At 44.5% G+C, this 27,689-nt stretch overlaps 1 protein-coding gene across 1 annotated transcript; it reads right to left on the bottom strand.

Annotated features, from left to right (window-relative positions):
• Positions 1–898: 898 nt before the first annotated feature.
• LOC121540634 (tripartite motif-containing protein 16-like) lies at positions 899–13,537 on the bottom strand. Its single transcript, XM_041849646.1, has 6 exons — positions 12,890–13,537; positions 12,381–12,476; positions 2,168–2,401; positions 1,908–2,067; positions 1,723–1,782; positions 899–1,487 (listed from the first exon to the last, which is right to left on the bottom strand). Exons 1-6 carry the CDS (start codon positions 13,484–13,486, stop codon positions 943–945), a joined length of 1,692 nt encoding a protein of 563 aa, XP_041705580.1. The 5' UTR covers positions 13,487–13,537; the 3' UTR covers positions 899–942.
• Between the last annotated feature and the right edge of the window lie 14,152 nt (positions 13,538–27,689).

Below are 27,689 nucleotides of genomic sequence, written 5' to 3'. Positions count from 1 at the left end.
AAGACCATCAATCTCCAATGATATTAAAGTACAATTCTGAACATTACTGATATACTGAGTGGCAAGTCAAGATATCTGCTGTTTTTATTGTTTGGTTAATAGCACCACCTGCTGGACAGGTTTAATGTTGCTTGACTGAGCAGTATGGGAGAATAAAAGATGCCAAACTTAGGGCCGGTTTCCCGGACATCTCCATTGAACATGCTTTTTAGTCTAGGACTAGGCTTCATCTGTGTCCGGGAAACCGCCCATATAGTTCAATTAGCAAGTAAGTAACACTACCTGTTCCATGATACTGAGGAAAATGACATTGAGACAGAGAACCAATTGAGAAAACATTTCAATGGTTCTGAATGACAACAAACATACATTAACAGCATACATCATGATTAATGTGAATATATAAGATTAAAACATTGCACTTAAAAAATATGAATGCATTGAATTGTAATTCATAACATCTTCTGAAGATCAAATCAATCAAATCATTGTACATAAAAACAGAGCAGAATGAATCATCACATCTGGGGACCATCACCACCAGCATGACTAGTATCTATGTGGACCCTACTACAGTTTAACCAGCTCAGCTATAGACTACACCAGCATGACTAGTATCTATGTGGACCCTACTACAGTTTAACCAGCTCAGCTATAGACTACACCAGCATGACTAGTATCTATGTGGACTCTACTACAGTTTAACCAGCTCAGCTATAGACTACACCAGCATGACTAGTATCTATGTGGACCCTACTACAGTTTAAGCAGCTCAGCTATAGACTACACCAGCATGACTAGTATCTATGTGGACCCTACTACAGTTTAACCAGCTCAGCTATAGACTACACCAACATGACTAGTATCTATGTGGACCCTACTACAGTTTAACCAGCTCAGCTATAGACTACACCAGCATGACTAGTATCTATGTGGACCCTACTACAGTTTAACCAGCTCAGCAGTATTAAAGAAACAAAACCTTATTCGTTTAGACAAACGATCTAAACGAAACCCAGGATAGAGGGGTTGAGTGAATGTGGTCTGAACTCTGTGGAGGAGGGTCATTGTGTCAGAGACACTGTAGAAGGACAGAGTACCTGCCTTGTGATCCAGGTACACTCCTACTCTGGAGGACTGAGGGCCTGATACTTTAGTCACAACATTATTGTGTCTGAAACAATAACCACCACTAGAGCACTCTAACCTCCAAGACTTGTTATTCTCTCCAAATGCACCATCTGTCCCTGTTCTGCTGATGTCTTTATATGAGACTGCTGTATCAACATACACCCCACTCCACTCCACCTCCCAGTAACAGCGTCCAGACAGACCCTCTCTACACAGAACCATCAAGGCGTTTGTGAATCTGTCTGGATGATCAGGACATGGTTGGACTTGGTCTGTATAGGTCACCTTTCTGTTCCCTTCAGACAGAGAGAGGCGTGTGTGTGCTGTGTTTGGGTCCAGTGTGAGCTGACAGGAATCTGGGAGAAGAGCAGAGCAGAGACCAATGAGGGGAGTTAGAACAATAAGTGAAGTCAGATACTGTATCTACCCTGTCTTTGATTAGAGCACAGCAGAGATCAAATCAGAGAAATATGAGGAGTCAGATAGATACCCAGTCTTTGATTAGATCTACTATTGCTATATATTTCTAGAGGGATTGTTAGGAGTGTCAGTAAAAGAGGCTGTTAGTTACTTCAGAATAAAGAGACTCACATTGTAAGAACTGTTCTCTGGTCTTGGGCTCTGGAGGCAGTACAACATCCACTATATTCACTACAGACACACAAACACATTCACAGAGAGAGGGAATGTTATCATCATACCATATTCCACATGTATATGACTAGTAGGGAACTTTCAATGGTCTAAAGTTGATGTTCTTATTATTTTCAACACACCTGTAGTGGAGATCTTGGTCCATTCTCCTTTAAGGACGTCTTCTAGTTTCTCTCTCAGTTCAGACACAGTCTTACTCACATCTCCAAAGTACTGAAGAGGATGGACAACGATGCTGGGTAAGTCTGAAGATACACTGGTACTGGAGAGAGACTGATAACTCTGGAGAGAGAGAGAGAGAGAGAGAGAGCAGAACCAAATGATTGAGAGTTTCACATTGAGTTTTAGTTTCATATCACATGTAACAAGGCAGTTGAGTTACCTGGAGGAAATGGATGTGATCCTCTGTGTGTGAGAGCTGCTCCAGCTCAGTGCTTCTCTTCCTCAGCTCAGCTATCTCCTGCTCCAGTTGCTCCAGGAGTCCTTCAGCTTGACTCACTTGAGCCTTCTCTTGGGCTCTGATCAGCTCCTTCACCTCAGAGCGCCTTCTCTCAATGGAGCGGATCAGCTCAGTAAAGATCTTATCACTGTCCTCCACTGCTGCCTGTGCAGAGCGCTGTTAAGAGAGAGAGAGAGACTGACTTGTCTTACTTTAATGAGCCATCCTCATTACACTAACACCCCCACCCCTAAAAGCACATTGCGTGCCACCACAACCTCCACACAATCACATTATCCAGTACCCAACACCACAGTACAATACACCAACCAGCACAACATTCCAACCGTCCATCCAACCCCTCCTCTCCAGCCGTACAGACAGCCCCCCTGAGCCCCCATACCTCCTGAAACATCTCCACACTGTTGATCATTTTGTACAACTCAAACTCAACCCTAAGGCGTCAACAGTAATGGCATTACCCTGGCAACACAGAAAAAACATGATGAACAGTCTGTCATTGCAGAAAACGGACACCCCTCCCCAACTCCCAGGTCAATTCGAGCCAACCAGCTATTGGTGTCCAGGGCTCCATGTAATACCCTCCACTGGACGACCCCTGACCTTTCCAGCACTGGGTGCTTATAGAGCCCCTCCACCTATACCCTGCCATGCTCTCAGCCCCCACAACCCCCTGCCACTGATGCCCCTTCACTCCTACTAAGCTCAGAGTGTTAAAAGTCAGTAAGTCCTCCAGACTCTCCTGCCAGTCCCCAGTCTCTGTTGTCACTTGCAGTGGTGGAAACGGTGGTGGCCCCTCCTCAGGCTGCTCCAGCCCCCTCCTCACTGGGTCAGGCAGAGCCTCCTGGACCTCCCCCATGACTCTCTCCAGCAGCCTAAGAGACGTTTGTCCCGCCTGCTGTGCCGATTCTTGGGGGGTTTTCCACCCCCCGGCAGCCGCAGGTCTGCTAGTCAGAGTACGACCCTACCTTACACAGAAAACGGCACAGGTCCTAATCCAGGCACTTGTCATCTCCCGTCTGGATTACTGCAACTCGCTGTTGGCTGGGCTCCCTGCCTGTGCCATTAAACCCCTGCAACTTATCCAGAATGCCGCAGCCCGTCTGGTGTTCAACCTTCCCAAGTTCTCTCATGTCACCCCGCTCCTCCGCACACTCCACTGGCTTCCAGTTGAAGCTCGCATCCGTTACAAGACCATGGTGCTTGCCTATGGAGCAGTGAGGGGAACGGCACCTCCGTACCTTCAGGCTCTGATCAGACCCTACACCCAAACGAGGGCACTACGTTCATCCACCTCTGGCCTGCTAGCCCCCCTACCTCTACGGAAGCACAGTTCCCGCTCAGCCCAGTCAAAGCTATTCACTGCTCTGGCACCCCAATGGTGGAACAAGCTCCCCCACGACGCCAGGACAGCGGAGTCACTGACCACCTTCCGGAGACACTTGAAACCCCACCTCTTTAAGGAATACCTGCAATAGTATAATAGTTATCCTTCTACCCCCCCTTTACTACCACTGTCTTTTGTCTAAACTAACACCTGACTTATTTCACCTGCTAGCACTGACTTGTTTAAAGAAATGTACTTATTGTGATCGAGATGTAGTTGTTCCACTGGCTATCCTAAGTTGAATGCACCAATTTGTAAGTCGCTCTGGATAAGAGCGTCTGCTAAATGACTTAAATGTTAAATGTTCATGAAGAGCTGCTGATCCAGACCCAAACCACCAGCCCTTTTCAACAGAGCACATGCTGGTTCCCTCCAGCCCACCTCCGTAGGGTACAGTAGCCTCTGCACCGCTTTGAGTCAGAACGATGGAACTGTCCCTGGTGAATGCCCCTCCCTACCCAGACTGGCCTACTGAGCCCTCCCCACACCTTGACCATACATGAAGCCCCAGCGTACAGCATTTGAACACAGGCCACAAAATTCTCCCCACAACCAAAACAACACATTGAACAGATATTCATGGTCCACCCTATCAAAGGCTTTCTCCTGATTATGAACAGATTGTCTGTGATTAGGTGTCCTGATACACAGTTACCCGTCCATCTTATAGTCCAAACAGAGCAATGCCACAGGCCTCCAGTACTTTATGTTGCTCAAATCCCCTATTTTGGGCAGGAGAGTCAAAGCCTCCCGTCTACAGCTTAGCGACAGCTCCCCCACCCCGATGCATTCACGCAACACACGTCCTGTCCAATAATTTCCCAGACCTTTAAAAAAAAAATCAGAGGCAGACTGTCTGAGAGACGGCAGCTGAGAGTTTGTGAAAGGCCTGGGAAATGTCAATTCTCTGTGACAGAGAGAGTTTGGAAAGGTCTGTGAGCAGAACCTGAGAACAACCAGGATCACAGAGTTATGCCCTCTATAAATCAGAGTACAACTCCACAGCCGCGGCCTCATCTCCCCACAACAGAAGTTACCCACCCATCAGGCTCCCTCATCTCCCCACAACAGAAGTTACCCACCCATCAGGCTCCCTCATCAGGCTCCCTCATCTCCCCACAACAGAAGTTACCCACCCATCAGGCTCCCTCATCTCCCCCACAACAGAAGTTACCCACCCATCAGGCTCCCTCATCTCCCCACAACAGAAGTTACCCACCCATCAGGCTCCCTCATCTCCCCACAACAGAAGTTACTCCCCCTTCTGCTGTCCCCACCTCTCCCAAAAGCCTTGGAAGTTTGAGCAAAAAGTGACATCTTGGAAGAGCTTTACATGGAATTTCCAATAGGACACCTGCCTGGGCCCTGGTGAAACAGAGAACTGAGCCCTGTACTAGGTGCAGACACATTTTGGAAAGCAAAGACAAGGAAATTGATTTTGGCTCTAACCACTAACAACCTACCCTTACACACCTCTTTTGCTACCCCTGCACCCCCTTCCACCAGACCCCCAATACACTTCATTAATCACATCACAGTGTGTCTCGCAAAAAAATCACGTTGAAATGTTTTTGGTTTACATATTCCCCCAGTCTCTGCCGGAAATCTCCACAATCAGAAACCAGTAGAGAAGCCCATAAAGCCGCCATGCCAGAAAAAAACATCCATTTAAGCAGATTCTGAAGACATGCCCTTAAGAATCCATGACCCATTTTCTCAGCCTATACCGCTTCCTGGGTGAGAGGATACTAAACCCCTCATTCTTCATCACGTGTTGTACTGACCTTACAAACCTTCCAGGATCAATCAAATAAGACTCCAGCAGAACCTTCTTTTTCCCCTTTAGTCTCCATCAGGAACCTAGAAAGTTCTCTCACCGTATATACTGGGCCCTCAGCCTGACTGGCTGTCAGCTCTGGATCCAATGAGCCGTCTGAAAACGAGACCACCTTGTCCTCCGCTCCCGCAGACTCACCTCCCCCCTCTTCCTCCTCCTCCATTGGCACGGTACCGTCCTCCTCCTACCCAGTCTCTGCCCCCCTGCACTTCCCCCCTGATCAGAGCCTCTTCCCCAATGACAGGCAATATTTCCTGGGATGAGCCCACCAAGCCTTCGCCCACCGGAGTCTCTGTTACTACAGAAACCTGCCTCAGCTCATGTAGCCCAGCTGCAACCCTCCCCACCACAGCTTTCTCCACGGCCTGCGCACCACCACTTGGCCATGCACTACTACCGTGTAGCTCAGTTGGTAGAGCATGGCGCTTGCAACGCCAGGGTTGTGGGTTCGTTTCCCATGGCGGGACAGTATGAAAATATATGCACTCACTAACTGTAAGTCGCTCTGGATAAGAGCATCTGCTAAATGACTAAAATGTAAAAAATGTATTCTCCTCCCTCCTGGTACCCCTGCCATTTATTTTGCAATTCTGAGTAATCACTATTTTAGTAAGGATTAGTCAGGAAAAACACTTTATTCAGTACTACTGCAGTTGCTTAATAATTCCAATAGATGGCAGCATAAGACCATGAATGACATTTCAGAAGATTACTTTAGTTCTCTCCCTGGATACACCACCACTCCCCCTCACAGGAAAACTCCTGCCTGAGCTTTTTACTGTCCCTTTCCACACTGCTAACGCAAAAGGACTGAAAACACATTACTGTGAAGTAATATAATGATGATTCATGTTTATTATTACCTGTTTTTATGCTCATATTTTTAAATTATACTTAATTACTATAAAGATGATCAATAACCCTGAACATTAATTCAGTCACCTCTGCTTGACAAAAACGTATTTTTCTAGTACATTCATTGTCAAATTCATCAACCAGCACAGAGCCACTCTGCCTTCTCGATCAAGTAGCCAACTCAACAAGCCCCGACAAAAGCTTGAGCCGTCAGCGACAGCGAGCACTCTACCTTCTAGCACAAGCGAGGGGCATGTTGAGGTACATTTTCTAACCGCGATGGTTGCATGATTTATTGGTGGGCTGGAATATATGAGATATTAAGATGATGTCATAATGCATGTTTACTAGGGTTGAGGTTAGCACATCTGACTAGTGATTATTTGGCGGGCTGGAAGATGCAGTGTTTTGTCTTTTCTATTCCGAGACTGTTTACTCCCAATATCAGATATTAAGAATGTTTTTATATAATGCATGTTTACTAGGGTTGAGGTTAGCGCATTTGACTAGTGATTATTTGGCCGGTGTTCAATATCTGCTAGAGTTAATATTTTGTTGCTCTCCCAAAAGCAACACAGGCCTAATACGAGATATATAGCTAACTGTAAATTAATGAGTGACCTTTTTAGAAAATCATAGGACATAGTCTTTGGTTGCATGCTATTTTATGCTTGTAGCCTATAACTGATGCTTTGTGGTTTTATGCAGCCATCTATTGGAAATATTTAGCAATTAAAAGTTATTAATTAACGTAAAGACATTGGTGAGGCAGCTGAGAAATAAAGTGTATTTTTCTTATTAATTCTGTAGATCAGTCTCAAACCTGCCCCACCTATGACATGCCAATTGCTGGACTTTCACATAAAGGTTACTAGGTCACACCCAGTTCAAACCACATTTAAAAAATAAAACAAATGTGTTGTTTATCAAGTGTTCTGCCTTGCAATAATACATATAATAAAATGACTAATAAAGGTTACATAGGTTTTATTAAAAAAATAACAATAAATGCTATTTAGTACTATAATGGTATTTACTAACATAAATGTATTACTAAAATAGTTTCTAAACGTGTTCTAGGCTACTCTACCCTAGAATTAGGGTTAGGGGTTAGAGTTAAGGCTAAAATAGGTTATAAGTAGGGTTAGAGTTTCTGTATAGCACTTTGTGACATCTGCTGATGTAAAAAGGACTTTATAAACACATTTGATTGATTGATTGATTGTTAGGTTTAGGGTATTTAAAGCAAAGAAAATGAATAGGTTTATAGCTCTCTTGCTCCTCCCTGTGGCCTTCTGTGGGTACTACATACCTCATTCACGACACTTGCTAGGCTCATTATCTGAGGTAGCAACTGTGTCAGATCTATAAATCAATGAGCTACACCTATCCATTTAGTTTACAACTCAGTGAACATGCGCAGCATTCGCTCAATTCAATGCCTACCAAATTACAGATTTCGATGCATATCAAATTACCCAGCAGTAATATAGAAACAATAAATGTAAAAAATTGTTAAGGTTATTTCTTAATTGAAAAAATGTATTCTGGCTGTTTAAATCGGCCACATCTAGAAAAAGAGGACGGACATGCGTTTTGTTTAGGTTATACACCTTTTTCTGAAAGAAAATATGATTAACTGCTATGCGCCAACCATACGTAGCACTGTGGGTCACCACAAGGTGTAACCAGGTGAACAGTGAGTTTGCTCACCAAGTAGTCATAACCTTGTTAATAATAAGTTACCTGAGGTAAACCTACAATGTTAATACGGGCTGGTCTCATTACCAACAATAGTGAAGCTGGCATTGTGACGCAGAACAATGGGCTGGGAATAGAACTTTCATTAGGCGAGTTGGTGCCACAGAGCTCAATACAACTAATAGGAGCTGGCAGGGTGAAACATGCCCTATTATTTCTAAACTACGGCAAGCATCTGGGACATATGGTAATATTATGAAACTGGGCTCCATGGCGGATGCAATGAAGTAATTTTATCAGAAAAAGGCGTTCAAAATGTATTGTGTCCAGCCTAGTCCTAGCCCCCGCTGCCGGCTGGTCACGCTTGTCTGCATTAGCATTATGTCCTACATCCCCACACTAGAAACACCCAAAACTATCTGTGCTAGCAAACCCTGCGTTCCACCCTTCCCCTGCGTAACCTTGAAGATTGTTAAGAAACAAATATTGGTCTACGAAAAGAGACAACATGTTTAACGGACTACACTTGCCACCCAGCCGAGAGCACACGAAAACCACTTGCAAAATTACCAAAACGAACCAACTACTTGCGGTCTGTTCGTAAGCAATAAACGGAGGCTGATTAGCCACCACAACTCTTGTCGAAAGAGGCGAAATCTGCAACAACACACCCCTCACAAAAATCCCACTCACAACAAGACAAACCTTTTTCATTAACACAACCACCACCTTGTTCATTCTGGATGCAGATGTTCCGCTCCAACCTGTTCGCCGACCATGAGCAAAACTTCCTCCACACCTTTCTCCGGAACGCACCCGAAGCGACAGCGTTTCTTCTCCACTCGGTTGAGGCCATCACGCCGCCCTAACAAACTACCCCTACCCCCCCCTCAACTCTAAACGATAAACAGTGGAAACTAATAAACAAACCCTCCACCATGAGAAAATAAATTCAGAAAATACGCAAGAACCAAAAGAAAAAAGAATAGTAGCCCTCCTCACGAACCACAAAACTCTTGCGCAACCAACTTCTTCTTCTATGATATAATGGCGGTCCACAAACCAACGTTAAAGGTGCATGCCGCCACCTACTGTGCTGGAGTGTGTGGTCAATCACGGTTTCCAACATTTCTAAATCCTCCTACCTAACTCAGTACTTCTGAGAAAATAAAGAAGAGCCCTACTAACTTCTAATAGACCCTCCCCCATCCCCAAAATCCCTTCCAACCCCCCCCAACCCTGTCCAACCTCAATGACCCTACACTTCAATCTTTCCCTCTCTTCAACATACTTACAACAATATAACAACACATGCTCCACCGTTTCATCGACTTACCCTCCACACTCAAACTATTCACATGCTTGCCAACCAGATGTAATGACGAGTTCAATGTACAATTTTCTAAGCACAATTGAGTAAACACCACCTCTTCCTTCCTAATCTGACCTTTGAATCTTGGTCCATTGACCTTTCTGTAAAACTGTAAACTATTCATATAAATACTGGCCCTTGTGCTCAGAGTACCATCTCTTCTGCCACACATCTATCAAAATGTCTCTGATCTTACATTTGGCCTCATCTCTACCCAGTGGAACATTAATATCAATTATATCTAGTTTCAAAGCTCTTTTAGCTAACTGGTCTACAATTTCATTCCCTTCCACACCCGAATGTGCTGGGACCCAGCAGAATCTCACTACTAAACCCATTCTCTCAATTCTCCATAATAACATTAATACCTCCAATAGCAGGTCACTCCTATTAGATTTACCAGATGATAAACTATTCAATACAGACAGAGAATCTGACCATACTATAATTCTAACAGGTTGTACGTCCTCCACCCACTGGAGAGCAACTATTATCGCCAACAGTTCAACTGAGTGTACTGACAGTTCATCTGTTAGTCTTCTACATATCTGCACATCAAATTCAGGAACGTAAACGCCTGCTCCTGTGAGCCCACTATCTGGGTCCTTGGATCCATCTGTGAAAAGCGGTAAAAAAGCATAACAACTTTTACCAATGTAATTGTCAACCAGTTTCTCTATATCACTGACTTCTGACCAATCTTTCCTTTTCTCTACCAAGGTTAGATCAACAACAGGGTCTGGGAGTAACCACGGAGGAACATCCCCTATCACCACAGAAGGGCCAACCTCCAACTCCCTCAAACCACTCTCATCAGCAAGCTTTCCAACTGTCCAACCAAAACCACTGCCTTGTCTACTAGTATATTCCCAACAGTCATCTAGAACAGTAGCAGTGGGATGCTCAACCTCACAGCCTTTCAACCCAATAAGATAATGACCATTTTTTACGCTGTATATCCAAAGGCATCTCTCCTGCCTCCACCAGTAAGGCACATACAGATGTTGATTTAAATGCACCAATACATATCCTTAAAGCTATATACTGGATTCTGTCCAGCTTCTGAAGCCAAGTCTTTACCTCTGTTCCATAAACTGTACACCAGTAATCAATTGTCGTCCTGATCAGAGCTCTATAAATATCCATCAACAATTGTCTGTCAGCACCCTATTCATAACCAGAGACCCACACAACCAACTACCATGAAAGTTAATGAATGAGAGAGACATGAACATCGTTACAATACTGTACATAGCCATAATATAACGGTTCTTCTTCTTTGGTGTTTAACGGTGGTTGGCATCCAATATGTTGTATTACCGCCCCCAACTGGACTATAATATAAATCCATTATACTTTGTGATACAAAATGGGAAAAGGGGAAATTATAATAATTTAAAAAAACACCCTTCCAACTAACCCTACATATTAAATACCCACTACCCCATTCCACTACTTTGACCCTATCTGCTCCTGCACCATGCCAACGGCCTGGGAGGACGGGACACCACCACTCAACACACCCTGTAACTCTTCTGAAGTCTAATCTTGTATGCCCAAATAGTTCTCTGCAGCTGCCACCACAACATCTATTTTCTGTGATTTACATTCAATTTCATTTAATTTCTGCTGTACTGTTGATAACCATTGCTATGAACGGCAAGAAGCTAACTTTACTGAAGCATATATCACTCGTTGACCTATCCCTCTGTGCTGGCACAGATCTACAACCTGAAAGAGCGCAGTGGATTCGGCACAGTGACTCTAACAGGATAACTGATATATCCTACCATGACTTTGTTGGGTAAAGACTCAAAACTCAAAAGGACTTACAGTGACTCCTCTGTTTCACCACGCTCACCACTGGGTCTGCGTCCCACCAAACGGCGCGAATCACAAACACCAGGAATCTTCATATTCAATTGCTCCACCTCCACACTTAACATTACCCCAGAAATCACTCCTTTCAATGGTGCCCTGTTCCTAAGAGCAAAGCAAGAAACAGATCTTGACCCAAGTTGCGTGACACGGAGCACCCACTCCCTCTGGTCAGAAGAAACACAAACAAATATCACAAGTCCACTACAGGTTACCTTCACTGATTCAACTGCACCCAACTCCTTTCCCACCCACCCTGAAACCACAAATGGATCTTCCAAAAGGTATGGATCCACTTTCTCCAAAAATGTAACTCCTACTGCACCAGATTCTTCTTTATCATGTCCATTGATGCCAGGCTCTGGTTCCGAGCTCTTCACCACACCTTCTACCTCACTTAACTCTCCCTCATTCATTTCCATTTCACCTCCTGAACTCAGTCTGGCGAATGGCTCACTCTGTTTGCACTTGAGTTATAACATTTGAAAGTCTCTATTCCTTTGGAACTTTTGTGAGTGTAATGTTTACTGTTAATTTCTGGTGGTTTATTTCACTTTTGTTTATTATCTATTTCACTTGCTGTGGCAATGTAAACATATGTTTCCCATGCCAATAAATCCCTTTGAATTCAATTGAATTGAGAGAGAGAGAGAGAGAGAGAGAGAGAGAGAGAGAGAGAGAGAGAGAGAGAGAGAGAGAGAGAGAGAGAGAGAGAGAGAGAGAGAGAGAGAGAGAGAGAGAGAGAGAGAGAGAGAGAGAGAGAGAGAGAGGGCTCCATGTTAATGTATAGGGGACATGAGTCGGTCATGGTTACTCATGGTTATGTGATGAGGTAGCCCCGCCTTCGACTTCAAAATCAGTGTCGGCCCTCAGCCCAATAGGGAATGTCATCTTGGTGTAACGGTCAAGATGTTGGTTTCTCCCTCAGTAGACCCGGGTTCATATCCTGCCAGTTACATTAAGCAGTCTATTCTCTGAAAGGGGACCAGACAGCCTGTTCCCAACAGTGGGGTCAGTGGGATTGGATAGGGGCATCTCTCTCTCCCTCTCTCTGACTGGAGGAGAGATGTGAAATGGTGTGTCTCCTCTGGTCAACAATACTCACCTTGAGAGACTCCACAGCCTGTTGGAGCTCCTTCAGGTCCTTCTCTCTCTCCTGGAATCTCTGCTGGACTTTCTGCTGACTCATCCCCAGCTGCCTCTGTGGAGAATCACTCTTCAATGAGCTATCAAGCTTTATTTGTCCAGTAGATCAATAGTATAGTAATGGGACATAGGGCCCATAGAAGATAGGGATTAATATGTTGAGGAAGAGTCTGTGTGAAATTATATTATTAAGTTGTTATGTGAATGATTATAGTTTTAACAGTGCACAAAACAGGGGAGCTGATTGGGTGTTTGATAACGAATGATAATGGTGTTTGACTTTAGAAAATTGTGATACATTTGGAGAATCTGGGTTAACATATCTATATAATCAAGGTTTGTGTTCATATTTGTTCTGCTGTGGATCGATATCACTTGTATGATCTCATATTCAAACAGACTTAGTTCCTACTGTATCTTTAATTCTTTGTTTATCAGACAGTCACCAACAAGTAGTTCTGGTCTTACCTGTTTCTCAGTCCTCTCTGCTGCAGCTGACACTGTTTCATGGCCTTTATGTTCATCCATCACACACTGATAACAGATACACTGCTGATCGGTACGACAGTAAACCTCCAGCAGTTTGTCATGATGAGAGCAGATCTTCTCCTGTAGTTGTGCGGTGGCTTTGACCAGCTTGTGCTTCTTCAAAGCAGGAGATTCATAGTGAGATTGGAGGTGAGTCTCACAGTAAGAGGCCAGACACACCAGACAGGACATGAGGGCTTTCTGCTTTCTGGTCCCAGTGCAGACATCACACGCCACATCTCCAGGTCCAGCATAGCACAGAGCAGGAGGGGGAGCAGCCTGGAGTCCTGTCTTCTTCAGTTTCTCCACCAACTCAGCCAACATGTTATTTTTCCTCAGATTAGGCCTTGGAGTGAAGGTCTCTCTGCACTGAGGACAGCTATAGACCCCTTTCAGATCATCCTGATCCCAGCAGCCCTCAATACAGCTTCTACAGTAACTGTGTCCACAGGGGATGGTGACCGGCTCCTTCAGTAGATCCAGACAGACAGAACAACATAACTGGTCCTGGTCGAGCAGAACTCCCTGCTGAGCCATTTGGATTGTTGTTCACTCTCACACAGACAGACGACACAGAGACTCAGATCAGTTTCGTTTCCTCAGAAGAGAGTTTGTGGAGGGGAGGGACTTCCTGGTTCAGCCAGAGGGGTGGGGTTAGAGGGAGGGAGGGAGGGGTTAGAGGAATGGAGGAAGAGAGAGAGGAACTGCATGCAACAGGAAGAGGGAGACAAATAGTTTTGTTCCTAGGTTACAGTCCTTAACATGGAACAAATGAAATAATGAATCTTAAAATGTGAGTTGTTAGAATATATAAAGGATAACAGTTTCTATGAAGAACATATGTATAATTATTTTAATGACCTTTATAATGCCTTATAATACACTAATGTGTTCTACTTAAGCAATAAGGCCTGAGGAGGTGTGGTATATGGCCAATATACACTACCACAGCTAAGGGCTGTTCTTAGGCACAACGCAACGCGGATTGGGAATGATGTAACACTTTCAAAAATCAAATCAAATTATTGGTCGCATACACATATTTATCAGATGTTATTGCAGGTGTAGCGAAATGCTTGTGTTCCTGGCTCCAGCAGGGCAGTAATAACTAACAATACACACATCTAAAAAGTAAAGGAATGGAATTAAGAAATATATAAATATTAGGACGAGCAATGTAGGAGTCTGGAGTGTAAATATATTTATAAACTGGGTAGTTCAAGCCCTGAATGCTGATAGGCCGACAGCCGTGGTATATCAGACCGTATACAAAACATTTATTTTACTGCTCTAATTACATTGGTACGTTAATAGCAATAAGGCAGTTTTAGAACACCTACTCATTCAAGGGTTTTTCTTTATTTGTACTATTTTCTACATTGTAGAATAACAGTGAAGACATCAAAACTATGAAATAACACATATGGAATCATGTAGTAACCAAATAAGTGTTAAACAAATCAAAATATATTTTATATTTGAGATTCTTCAAATAGCCACCCTTTGCCTTGATGATAGATTTGCACACTCTTGGCATTCTCTCAACCAGCTTCATGAGGTAGTCACCTGGAATGCATTTCAAATAACAGGTGTTCCTTCTTAAAAGTTAATTTGTGGAATTTCTTTCCTTCTTAATGCGTTTGAGCCAATCAGTTGTGTTGTGACAAGGGAGGGGTGGTATACAGAAGATAGCCCTATTTGGTAAAAGACCAAGTCCATATTATGGCAAGAAGAGCTCAAATAAGCAAAGAGCAACGACAGTCCATCATTACTTTAAGACATGGTCAGTCAATACGGAACATTTCAAGAACTTTGAAAGTTTCTTCAAGTGCAGTCGCAAAAACCATCAAGCGCTATGATGAAACTGGCTCTCATGAGGACCGCCATAGGAAAGGAAGACCCAGAGTTACCTCTGCTGCAGAGGATAAGTTCATTAGAGTTAACTGCACCTCAGATTGCAGCCCAAATAAATGCTTTACAGAGTTCAAGTAACAGACACATCCCAACATCAACTGTTCAGAGGAGAATCAGGCCTTCATGGTCAAATTGCTGCAAAGAAACCACTACTAAAGGACACCAATAAGAAGAAGAGACTTGCTTGGGCCAAGAAACACAAGCAATGGACATTAGACCGGTGGAAATCTGTCCTTTGGTCTGATGAGTCTAAATTTGATATTTTGGGTTCCAACCGCAGTGTCTTTGTGAGACACAGAGTAGGTGAGCGGATGATCTCCACATGTGTGGTTCCCACCGTGAAGCATGGAGTAGATGGTGTTATGGTGTGGGGGTACTTTACTTATGACACTGCCTGTGATTTCTTTAGAATTCAAGGCACACTTAACCAGCATGGCTACCACAGCATTCTGCAGCGATACGCCATCCCATCTGGTTTGGTCTTAGTGGGACTATAATTTGTTTTTCAACAGGACAATGACCCAACACACCTCCAGGCTGTGTAAGGGCTATTTGACCAAGAAGGAGAGTGATGGAGTGCTGCATCAGATGACCTGGCCTCCACAATCACCCGATCCTCAACCCAATTGAGATGGTTTGTGATGAGTTGGACCGCAGAGTGAAGGAAAAGCAGCCAACAAGTGCTCAGCATATGTGGGAACTCCTTCAAGACTGTTGGAAAAACATTCCTCATGAAGCGGTTTGAGAGAATGCCAAGAGTGTGCAAAGCTGTCAAGGCAAAGGGTGGCTACTTTGAAGAATCTAAAATCTAAAATATATTTTGATTTGATTGAACACTTTTTTGGATACTACATGATTCCATGTGTTATTTCATAGTTTAGATGTCTTCACTATTATTCTACAATGTAGAAAACAGTCAAATAAAGGAAAACCCTTGAATGAGTAGGTGTTCTAAAACTTTTGACCAGTAGTGAAGGTATCCAAACTTTTGACTGGTACTGTATACAGGCTCTGACTGTCTGCTCTATATCAGCATTCATCTTGGGCCAGAATAACACTGCTTTAGCACCTCGTTTTGACTTTTCCATCCCTAGATGGTCCTTGTGTATTTTGATCAGAATGTTTTTCTGTAACACACTTGGTATCACAATTCTTGAACCCTTAAATAGAATTCCATCAAGTCCAGATAGCTCATCCCTGTGTTGACCAAAAGGGTATGGTATAGCTTGTACAGACTACCTGCATGTTTTGGCTTGAATCACCTTTTGCAAACACTCATCTTCTGCAGCGGCACGTGAAATAACTGTCCACATTTCATCTGAGACTGGGCAACTCTCTCTGATAAGGTTTACATGTATGGTCTCGTCCTGCTCATATATATCTGGTTTGGTTCTGAGCTGTCAAAAGCTCTGGACAATGTGTCTGCCACTAACAATTCTTTCCCTGGCCTGTACTCGAGTTGCAAGTCATATTTCTGAAGTTTTAGAAACAGTCTCTGTTCTCTTGGTGGTGTGTGTGTTAGACCCTTCCTTGCAATAGTAACTTAAGGTTGATGATCTGTTTCATCCCACACTGTTTTACCACAGATAAACACACTGAATTTCTCACATGCATATGACAGTGCCAATGCCTCTTTCTCAATCTGAGCATAGTTCCACTCAGAAGTTGTCAGAGCCCTGGAGGCATATGCAACTGGGCGTCATCTAGTGCCATACTGCTGTAACAACACTGCACCTTAACCTGCTTTAGAGGCATCTGCTGAGATTGAGGTTTTGAGCTTTTTATCATAGAACCTCAGTAGTGGAGCATGCATGATGTAGTGGACATTCTAATCAATAATGAGGAGAGACAGGGTCAATCACCAATCAGGATATTACTTTATTCAAAACTTATCAATAAGGTAATAAGTGAGGCTGGTCGACCCAACAGTCTTGACACAAAGAATACTAAAGATCTTTTATAGCAAAGATACACCCTCTTAGTCTACATGACAAATAAAAGATGTATGGAATGAGTCAAAAGGTGAGACTTGATATATGAGAAAGGAGTATCCCCAAGCCAGAAAGCATTTGCTATGAAGACTGTTCTTACTGTATGGAAATCAGAGTTTAGCCTCCAAAACAAGCTTCCTCTCATCATTATCCATACCCCAGCCATCTCTCCCTGGTACCTCATTACACCAACTCATTCTATGGAATGCGTTCTGTAGGTTTTATCACCAAAGGCATCGTTAATCTACTGTCAGTGTTAACAGACACATGAGAGTTCTAAGAACCCTTTTCTACTGCAGAAAACAACAATTTGATGCAATAACAGTATTAGAACATCATCTAGTCATTGTTGTCCTCACAATGATCAATGCCTTGAGCTCCTCAAAACTCTTTCTGATGATTACTGTTCCAACACCAATCTGTAGTTTTACACAGTAGACTTCTCATCTGACTAGTGTGAGTTGCCAGATTAGGTACAAATTAGCCCACATAGTTAACCATCCCTTAGAACCTTTGTACGTCCTCTCGATCGGTAGGCAGTGGCATGTTCTTGATGGCGGTCACTTTGCTCTGGTCTGTCTGAACACCTTCTGTGAAGAGGGCACGACAAAACCTATTCCCCGTCAGGAGACTGAAAATATTTGGCATGGGTCCTCAGATCCTCAAAATGTTCTACAATTGCACCATCGAGAGCATCCTGACTGGTTGCATCACCGCCTGGTATGGCAACTACTCGGCCTCCGACCGCAAGGCACTACAGAGGGTAGTGTGTACGGCCCAGTACGTCACTAGGGCCAAGCTTCCTTCCATCCAGGACTTCTATACCAGGGAGTGTCTGAGGAAGGCCCTAGAAATTGTCAAAGACTCCAGCCACCCTAGTCATAGACTGTTCTCTCTGCTATCGCACGGCAAGCGGTTGAAGTTGACTATCAGTCTGGTGTTCGCCAAAAGGCATGTGGGAGACTCCCCAAACATATGGAAGAGGGTACTCTGGTCATATGAGACTAAAATTGAGCTATTTGGCCATCAAGGAAAACGCTGTCTGGCGCAAACCCAACACCTCTCATCACCCCGAGAACACAGTGAAGCATGGTGGTGGCAGCATCATGCTGTGGGGATGTTTTTCATCGGCAGGGACTGGGAAACTGGTCAGAATTGAAGGAATGATGGATGGCGCTATATACAGGGAAATTCTTGAGGGAAACCCGTTTCAGTCTTCTAGAGATTTGTGAATGGGTGAATAGTTATGCACGCTCAAGTTTTCTGTTTTTTTTTGTCTTATTTCTTGTTTGTTTCAAAATAAAAAATATTTTGCATCTTCAAAGTGGAAGGCATGTTGTGTAAATCAAATGATACAACCCCCCCAAAAAATCCATTTAAATTCCAGGTTGTAAGGCAAGAAAATAGGAAAAATGCCAAGGAGGTGAATACTTTCACAAGACACTGTAGTGCACTACTTTATTTTCTAATATTCTAATGAGTCAACCACTAACATTACAGTATGATATTCTAATATGCTAATGAGTCAACCACTAACATTACAGTATGATGTTCTAATATTCTAATGAGGCAACCACTAACATTACAGTATGATATTCTAATATTCTAATGAGGCAACCACTAACATTACAGTATGATATTCTAATATGCTAATGAGTCAACCAATAACATTACAGTTTGATATTCTAATATTCTAATGAGTCAACCACTAACATTTACATCATTTAGCAGACGCTCTTATCCAGAGCGACTTACAGTTAGTGAGTGCATACATAATTTTTTTATTTTTTCATACTGGCCCCCCGTGGGAATCAAACCCACAACTCTGGCGTTGCAAACGCCATGCTCTACCAACTGAGCTACATCCCTGCCGGCCATTCCCTCCTCTACCGTGGACCAATTGTGCGCCGCCCCATGGGTCTCCTGGTCACGACCGGCTTTGACAGAGCCTGGATTCGAACCAGGATCTCTAGTGGCACAGCTAGCACTGCGATGCAGTGCCTTAGACCACTGCGCCACCCAGGAATATCATTACAGTATGATATTCTAATATTCTAATGAGGCAACCACTAACATTACAGTATGATATTCTAATGTTCTAATGAGGCAACCACTAACTTTACAGTATGATATTCTAATGAGGCAACCACTAACATTACAGTATGATATTCTAATGAGGCAACCACTAACATTACAGTATGATATTCTAACGAGGCAACCACTAACATTACAGTATAATATTCTAACGAGGCAAGCACTAACATTACAGTATGAAATTCTAATGAGGCAACCACTAACATTACAGTATGATATTCGAATGAGGCAACCACTAACATTACAGTATGATATTCTAATATTGGAATGAGGCAACCACTAACATTACAGTATAATATTCTAATGAGGCAACCACTAACATTACAGTATGATATTCGAATGAGGCAACCACTAACATTACAGTATAATATTCTAATATTCTAATGAGGCAACCACTAACATTACAGTATGATATTCTAATGAGGCAAGCACTAACATTACAGTATGATATTCTAATATTCTTCATCTGTGTCCGGGAAACCGGCCCATATAGTTCAATTAGCAAGTAAGTAACACTACCTGTTCCATGATACTGAGGAAAATGACATTGAGACAGAGAACCAATTGGGAAAACATTTCAATGGTTCTGAATGACAACCAACATACATTAACAGCATACATCATGATTAATGTGAATAAAAACAGAGCAGAATGAATCATCACATCTGGGGACCATCACCACCAGCATGACTACATTTACATTTAAGTCATTTAGCAGACGCTCTTATCCAGAGCGACTTACAGTTAGTGAATACATATTTTTTTTTATACTGGCCCCCCGTGGGAATCGAACCCACAACCCTGGCGTTGCAAACGCCATGCTCTATCAACTGAGCTACATCCCTGCCGGCCATTCCCTCCCCTACCCTGGACGACGCTGGGCCAATTGTGCGCCGCCCATGAGTCTCCCGGTCGCGGCCGGCGGCGACAGAGCCTGGATACGAACCAGGATCTCTAGTGGCACAGTTAGCACTGCGATGCAGTGCCTTAGACCACTGCGCCACTCAGGAGTAGTATCTATGTGGACCCTACTACAGTTTAACCAGCTCAGCTATAGACCACACCAGCATGACTAGTATCTATGTGGACCCTACTACAGTTTAACCAGCTCAGCTATAGACTACACCAGCATGACTAGTATCTATGTGGACCCTACTACAGTTTAACCAGCTCAGCTATAGACTACACCAGCATGACTAGTATCTATGTGGACCCTACTACAGTTTAACCAGCTCAGCTATAGACTACACCAGCATGACTAGCATCTATGTGGACCCTACTACAGTTTAACCAGCTCAGCTATAGACTACACCAGCATGACTAGTATCTATGTGGACCCTACTACAGTTTAACCAGCTCAGCTATAGACTACACCAGCATGACTAGTATCTATGTGGACCCTACTACAGTTTAACCAGCTCATCTATAGACTACACCAGCATGACTAGTATCTATGTGGACCCTACTACAGTTTAACCAGCTCAGCTATAGACTACACCAGCATGACTAGTATCTATGTGGACCCTACTACAGTTTAACCAGCTCAGCTATAGACTACACCAGCATGACTAGTATCTATGTGGACCCTACTACAGTTTAACCAGCTCAGCAGTACCATTATAGAGCCAAAACCCAGGATAGAGGGGCTGAGTGAATGTGGTCTGGACTCTGTGGAGGAGGGTCATTGTGTCAGAGACACTGTAGAAGGACAGAGTACCTGCCTTGTGATCCAGGTACACTCCTACTCTGGAGGACTGAGGGCCTGGTACTTTAGTCATAACATTATTGTGTCTGAAACAATAACCACCACTATAACACTGTAAACTCCAGGACTTGTCATTGTCTCCAAATCCACTATCTGTCTCTGTTCTGCTGATGTCTTTATATGAGACTGCTGTATCAACATCCTCCCCACTCCACTCCACCTCCCAGTAACAGCGTCCAGACAGACCCTCTCTACACAGAACCTGATAGTAGTTAGTGAATCTGTCTGGATGATCAGGATATGGTTGTTCTTGGTCTGTACGTGTCACCTTTCTGTTCCCTTCAGACAGAGAGAGGCGTGTGTGTGCTGTGTTTGGGTCCAGTGTGAGCTGACAGGAATCTGGGAGAAGAGCAGAGCAGAGACCAATGAGGGGAGTTAGAATAATAAGTGAAGTCAGATACTGTATCTACCCTGTCTTTGATTAGAGCACAGCAGAGATCAAATCAGAGAAATATGAGGAGTCAGATAGATACCCAGTCTTTGATTAGATCTACTATTGCTATATATTTCTAGAGGGATTGTTAGGAGTGTCAGTAAAAAGAGACTGTTAGTTACTTCAGAATAAAGAGACTCACATTGTAAGAACTGTTCTCTGGTCTTGGGCTCTGGAGGCAGTACAACATCCACTATATTCACTACAGACACACAAACACATTCACAGAGAGAGGGAATGTTATCATCATACCGTATTCCACATGTATATGACTAGTAGGGAACTTTCAATGGTCTAAAGTTGATGTTCTTATTATTTTCAACACACCTGTAGAGGAGATCTTGGTCCATTCTCCTTTAAGGACGTCTTCTAGTTTCTCTCTCAGTTCAGACACAGTCTTACTCACATCTCCAAAGTACTGAAGAGGACGGACAACGATGCTGGGTAAGTCTGAAGATACACTGGTACTGGAGAGAGACTGATAACTCTGGAGACAGAGAGAGAGAGAGAGAGAGAGAGAGAGAGAGAGAGAGAACAGAACCAAATGATTGAGAGTTTCACATTGAGTTTTAATTTCATATCACATGTATCAAGGCAGTTGAGTTACCTGGAGGAAATGGATGTGATCCTCTGTGTTTGAGAGCTGCTCCAGCTCAGTGCTTCTCTTCCTCAGCTCAGCTATATCCTGCTCGAGTTGCTCCAGGAGTCCTTCAGCTTGACTCACTTGAGCCTTCTCTTGGGCTCTGATCAGCTCCTTCACCTCAGAGCGCCTTCTCTCAATGGAGCGGATCAGCTCAGTAAAGATCTTATCACTGTCCTCCACTGCTGCCTGTGCAGAGCTCTGTTAAGAGAGAGAGAGACTGACTTGTCTTACTTTAATGAGCCATCCTCATTACACTAACACCCCCACCACCACTCCTAAAAACACATTGCATGCCACCACAACCTCCACACAATCACATTATACAGTACCCATCACCACAGTACAATACACCAACCAGCACCACATTCCAACCGTCCATCCAACCCCTCCTCTCCAGCCGTACAGACAGCCCCCCTGAGCCCCCATACCTCCTGAAACATCTCCACACTGTTGATCATTTTGTACAACTCAAACTCAACCCTAAGGTGTCAACAGTAATGGCATTACCCTGGCAACACAGAAAAAACATGATGAACAGTCTGTCATTGCAGAAAACGGACACCCCTCCCCAACTCCCAGGTCAACCCGAGCCAACCAGCTATTGGTGTCCAGGGCTCCATGTAATACCCTCCACTGGACGACCCCTGACCTTTCCAGCACTGGGAGCTTATAGAGCCCCTCCACCTATACCCTGCCATGCTCTCAGCCCCCACAACCCCCTGCCACTGATGCCCCTTCACTCCCACTAAGCTCAGAGTGTTAAAAGTCAGTAAGTCCTCCGGACTCTCCTGCCAGTCCCCAGTCTCTGCTGTCACTTGCAGTGGTGGAAACGGTGGTGGCCCCTCCTCAGGCTGCTCCAGCCCTCAGTACTGCAGCATAGAAATCAGAGACCCCTGCTGTATTGAGTCTCTCCGGCCGCATGATGAAGAGCCGCTGATCCAGCCCCAAACCACCAGCCCTCCTCAACAGAGCACATGCTGGTTCCCTCCAGCCCACCTCCGTACGGTACAGTAGCCTCTGTGCTGCTGAGTCAGAACGCTGCCACCCTGACCAGAAAAAATTCACTAACTTGCGCTGCAGGTCCACAAGCAGACCACCGGGGGCGTTGAGAATGGCCAATTTAAGCCATAGAGAGGATGCCACCAAGTTGTTGATGATCAGCACCCTCCCTCTGTATGCCACTTGGGAGATGAGCCACCTCCACTTCGGTCAGCCTCGACACCACCGCTTGTGACACTCCTTCCCAGTTCTTCCTATCCCAACCCTCCGAGCCCAGATACACCCCCAAGCATCTTGAGCCACTCACAGCCCCACTGCAACCCCCCTGGAAGCTGCGGAGGTGCCCTGTCCCTCCATGCCCCACATAACAGAGCCTCACTCTTGCCCCAGTTTACCTAAGCAGAAGACGCCCCCTCGTACACCCTCAAACTATTCTCCAGGGCCTGTAGGTTCTGCTCATCCCTAACCAACACAGACGTCATCAGCGTATGCTGACCCTGCTATGCCTGTCCCCAACCCTATGCCTGGCTCCCACACTCCCTGTAGCCTCCTGCGTAGCAGGCCCAGAAAGGGCTCAATAACAAGAGTGTATAGCTGCCCTGACAGAGGGCATCCCTGGTGAATGCCCCTCCCTACCCAGACTGGCCTACTGAGCCCTCCCCACACCTTGACCATACATGAAGCCCCAGCATACAACATTTGAACACAGGCCACAAAATTCTCCCCACAACCAAAACAACACATTGAACAGATATTCATGGTCCACCCTATCAAAGGCTTTCTCCTGATTATGAACAGATTGTTTGTGATTGAGCGTCCTGGTACACAGTACGTTTGAGTCTGTTAACGAGGACCTTGGTAAAGACCTTATATTCCACACAGAGCAATGCCACAGGCCTCCAGTTCTTTATGTCGCTCAAATCCCTATTTTGGGCAGGAGAGTCAAAGCCTCCCGTCTACAGCTTAGCGACAGCTCCCCCACCCCGACGCACTCACACAACACACGTCCTGTCCAATAATTCCCCAGAACTTTTTATAAAGATCCACAGGCAGACCGTCTGAGAGACAGCAGCTGAGAGTTTGTGTAAGGCCAGGGAAATGTCAATTTGATTTATCTGTGACAGAGAGAGTTTGGAAAGGTCTGTGAGCAGAACCTGAGAAAACCCAGGATCATAATAATAATAATAATAATAATAATAATAATAATAATAATAATAATAATAATAATATGCCATTTAGCAGACGCTTTTATCCAAAGCGACTTACAGTCATGTGCATACATTTTTACATATGCGTGGTCCCGGGGATCGAACCCACTACTCTGGCATTACAAGCGCCATGCTCTACCAATTGAGCTACAGAGGACCACAGAGTTCTGCCCTCTATAAATCAGAGTACAACTCCACAGCTGCAGCCTCATCTCCCCACAACAGAAGTTACCCACCCATCAGGTTCCCTCATCTCCCCACAACAGAAGTTACCCACCCATCAGGCTACCTCATCTCCCCCACAACAGAAGTTACCCACCCATCAGGCTCCCTCATCTCCCCCACAACAGAAGTTACCCACCCATCAGGCTCCCTCATCTCCCCACAACAGAAGTTACCCACCCATCAGGCTCCCTCATCTCCCCACAACAGAAGTTACCCACCCATCAGGCTCCCTCATCTCCCCCCACAACAGAAGTTACCCACCCATCAGGCTCCCTCATCTCCCCACAACAGAAGTTACCCACCCATCAGGCTCCCTCATCTCCCCACAACAGAAGTTACCCACCCATCAGGCTCCCTCATCTCCTCACAACAGAAGTTACCCACCCATCAGGCTCCCTCATCTCCCCACAACAGAAGTTACCCACCCATCAGGCTCCCTCCTCTCCCCCCATAACAGAAGTTACCCACCCATCAGGCTCCCTCATCTCCCCCACAACAGAAGTTACCCACCCATCAGGCTCCCTCCTCTCCCCCACAACAGAAGTTACCCACCCATCAGGCTCCTCCTCTCCCCCCACAACAGAAGTTACCCACCCATCAGGCTCCCTCATCTCCCCCACAACAGAAGTTACCCACCCATCAGGCTCCCTCATCTCCCCCACAACAGAAGTTACCCACCCATCAGGCTCCCTCATCTCCCCCACAACAGAAGTTACCCACCCATCAGGCTCCCTCATCTCCCCACAACAGAAGTTACCCGCCCATCAGGCTCCCTCCTCTCCCCACAACAGAAGTTACCCACCCATCAGGCTCCCTCATCTCCCCACAACAGAAGTTACCCACCCATCAGGCTCCCTCATCTCCCCACAACAGAAGTTACCCACCCATCAGACAAACGTAAAACAAGGGATTTTCTTGGTTTCCCCACTCTGTTTTTCCAACCCCTCTGGTGAAACAGAGAACTGAGCCCTGTACTATAATATAATATAATGTGCCATTTTGCAGACGCTTTTATCCAAAGCGACTTACAGTCATGCGTGCATATATATATATATATATATATTTTTGTGTATGGGTGGTCCCGGGGATCGAACCCACTACCCTGGCGTTACAAGCGCCGTGCTCTACCAGCTGAGCTACAGAGGACCAGGTGCAGACACATTTGTGAAAGCAAAGACAAGGTCATTATTTGGGCTCTAAACACTAACAACCTACCCTTACACACCTATTTTGCTACCCCTGCACTAAGATTTCTGCCATGGCATTTAAATGTTTTTGTTTGACATATTCCCCCAGTCTTTGCCGGCGTTCATGTTAAGGAAGTCTAACCGTGAAATCTCCATAAGAGGTGGGAGGGAAATCACCACAATCAGAAACCAGTAGAGAAGCCCATAAAGCCGCCATGCCAGAAAAAAACATCAATTTAAGCAGATTCTGAAGACATGCCCTTAAGAACCCAAGACCCATTTTCTCAGCCTATACCGCTTCCTGGGTGAGAGGACACTAAACCCCTCATTCTTCATCACGTGTTGTACTGACCTTACAAACCTTCCAGGATCAATAAAATAAGACTCCAGCAGAACCTTATTTTTCCCCTTTAGTCTCCATCAGGAACCTAGAAAGTTCTCTCAGCGTATGATGATTCATGTTTATTATTACCTGTTTTTATTATTACCTGAGTCACTCACCACCTTCCGGAGACATTTGAAACCCCACCTCTTTAAGGATTACCTGGGATAGGATAAAGTAATCCTTCTACCCCCCTCCCCCCCCAAAAAAAAAATTGTAAAGTGGTTATCCCACTGGCTATAGGGTGAACGCACCAATTGGTGAGTCGTTCTGGATAAGAGCGTCTGCTAAATGACGTAAATGTGCCCTTGAGCAAGGCACTTAACCCTAATTGCTCCTATAAGTCGCTCTGGTTAAGAGCGTCTGCTAAATGACTAAAATGTAAATGTAAATGTTTATGGTCATGTTTTGAAATTATACTTCATTACTATAATGATTATCAATAAGCCTAAACATTAATTCAGTCACCTCTGGTCGACAAAAACGTATTTTCCTAGTACATTAATTGTCAAATTCATCAACCAGCATCGAGCACTCTGCCTTCTCACGCAAGCGAGGGGCATGTTGAGGTAAATATGCTAACCGCCACGGTTGCATTATGTAATTTATTGGTGGGCTGGAAGATGCAGTGTTTTTTCTTTTCTATTCAGAGGCTATTTACTCCCAATATGAGATAATTTTATATAGAAGGTTTTTATAATGCATGTTTACTAGGGTTGAGGTTAGCGCATCTGAGTAGGGATTATTTGGGTTCAATACCTGTCCTACCTATCAATCATATTGCTGCTTGTAGCCTATAACTGATGATCCCCACACTAGAAACACCCAAAACTATCTGTGCTAGCAAACCCTGTGTTCCACCCCTACCTTGAAGTTTGTTAAGAAACAAACACTTGTCTATGAAAAGAGACATGTTTAACGGATTCCGCTTGGCACCCAGCCGAGAGCACACGAAAACCACTTGCAAATTTACCAAAACTAACCAACTACTTGCGGCCTGTTCGTAAGTAATAAACGGAGGCAGATTAGCCACCACAACTCTTATCGAAAGAGGCGACATCTGCACCAACACACCCCTCACAAAAATCCCCCTCACAACAAGACAAACCTTTTTCATTAACACAACCACCGCCTTGTTCATTCTGGATGCAGAGTCCAGATGTTCCGCTCCAACCTGTTCGCCGACCATGAGCAAAACTTCCTCCACACCTTTCTCCGGAACGGACCCGAAGCGACAGCGTTTCTTCTCCACTCGGTTGAGGCCATCACGCCGCCCCTAACAAACTACCCCTACTCCCCCTCAACTCTAAAGCGATAAACAGTGGAAACCAATAAACAAACCCTGCACCATGAGAAAATAAATTCAGAAAATACGCAAGAACCAAAAGAAAAAAGAATAGTAGCCCTCCTCACGAACCACAAATCTCTCACACAACCAACTTCTTCTATGATATAATGGCGGCCCACAAACCAACGTTAAAGGTGCATGGTCAATCACGGTTTCCAACATTTCTAAATCCTCCTACCTAACTCAGTACTTCTGAGAAAATAAAGAAGAGCCCTACTAACTTCTAATAGACCCTCCCCATCCCCAAAATCCCTTCCAAACCCCCCCAACCCCGTCCAACCTCAATGACCCTACACTTCAATCTTTCCCTCTCTTCAACATACTTACAACAATATAACAACACATGCTCCACCGTTTCATCGACCGTACCCCCCAGACACAAACCCTTCCCATGCTTGCCAACCAGATGTAATGACGAGTTCAATGTACAATGTCCTAAGCGCAATCTAGTAAACACCACCTCTTCCTTCCTAATCTGACCTTTGAATCTTGGTCCATCGACCTTTCTGTAAAACTGTAAACTATTCATATAAATGCCGGCCCTTGTGCTC

The sequence above is a fragment of the Coregonus clupeaformis genome, unplaced genomic scaffold (assembly GCF_020615455.1).
Source record: "Coregonus clupeaformis isolate EN_2021a unplaced genomic scaffold, ASM2061545v1 scaf1161, whole genome shotgun sequence".
Lineage (NCBI taxonomy): Eukaryota > Metazoa > Chordata > Actinopteri > Salmoniformes > Salmonidae > Coregonus > Coregonus clupeaformis.
This window is presented reverse-complemented; position numbering and strand designations above follow the sequence as displayed.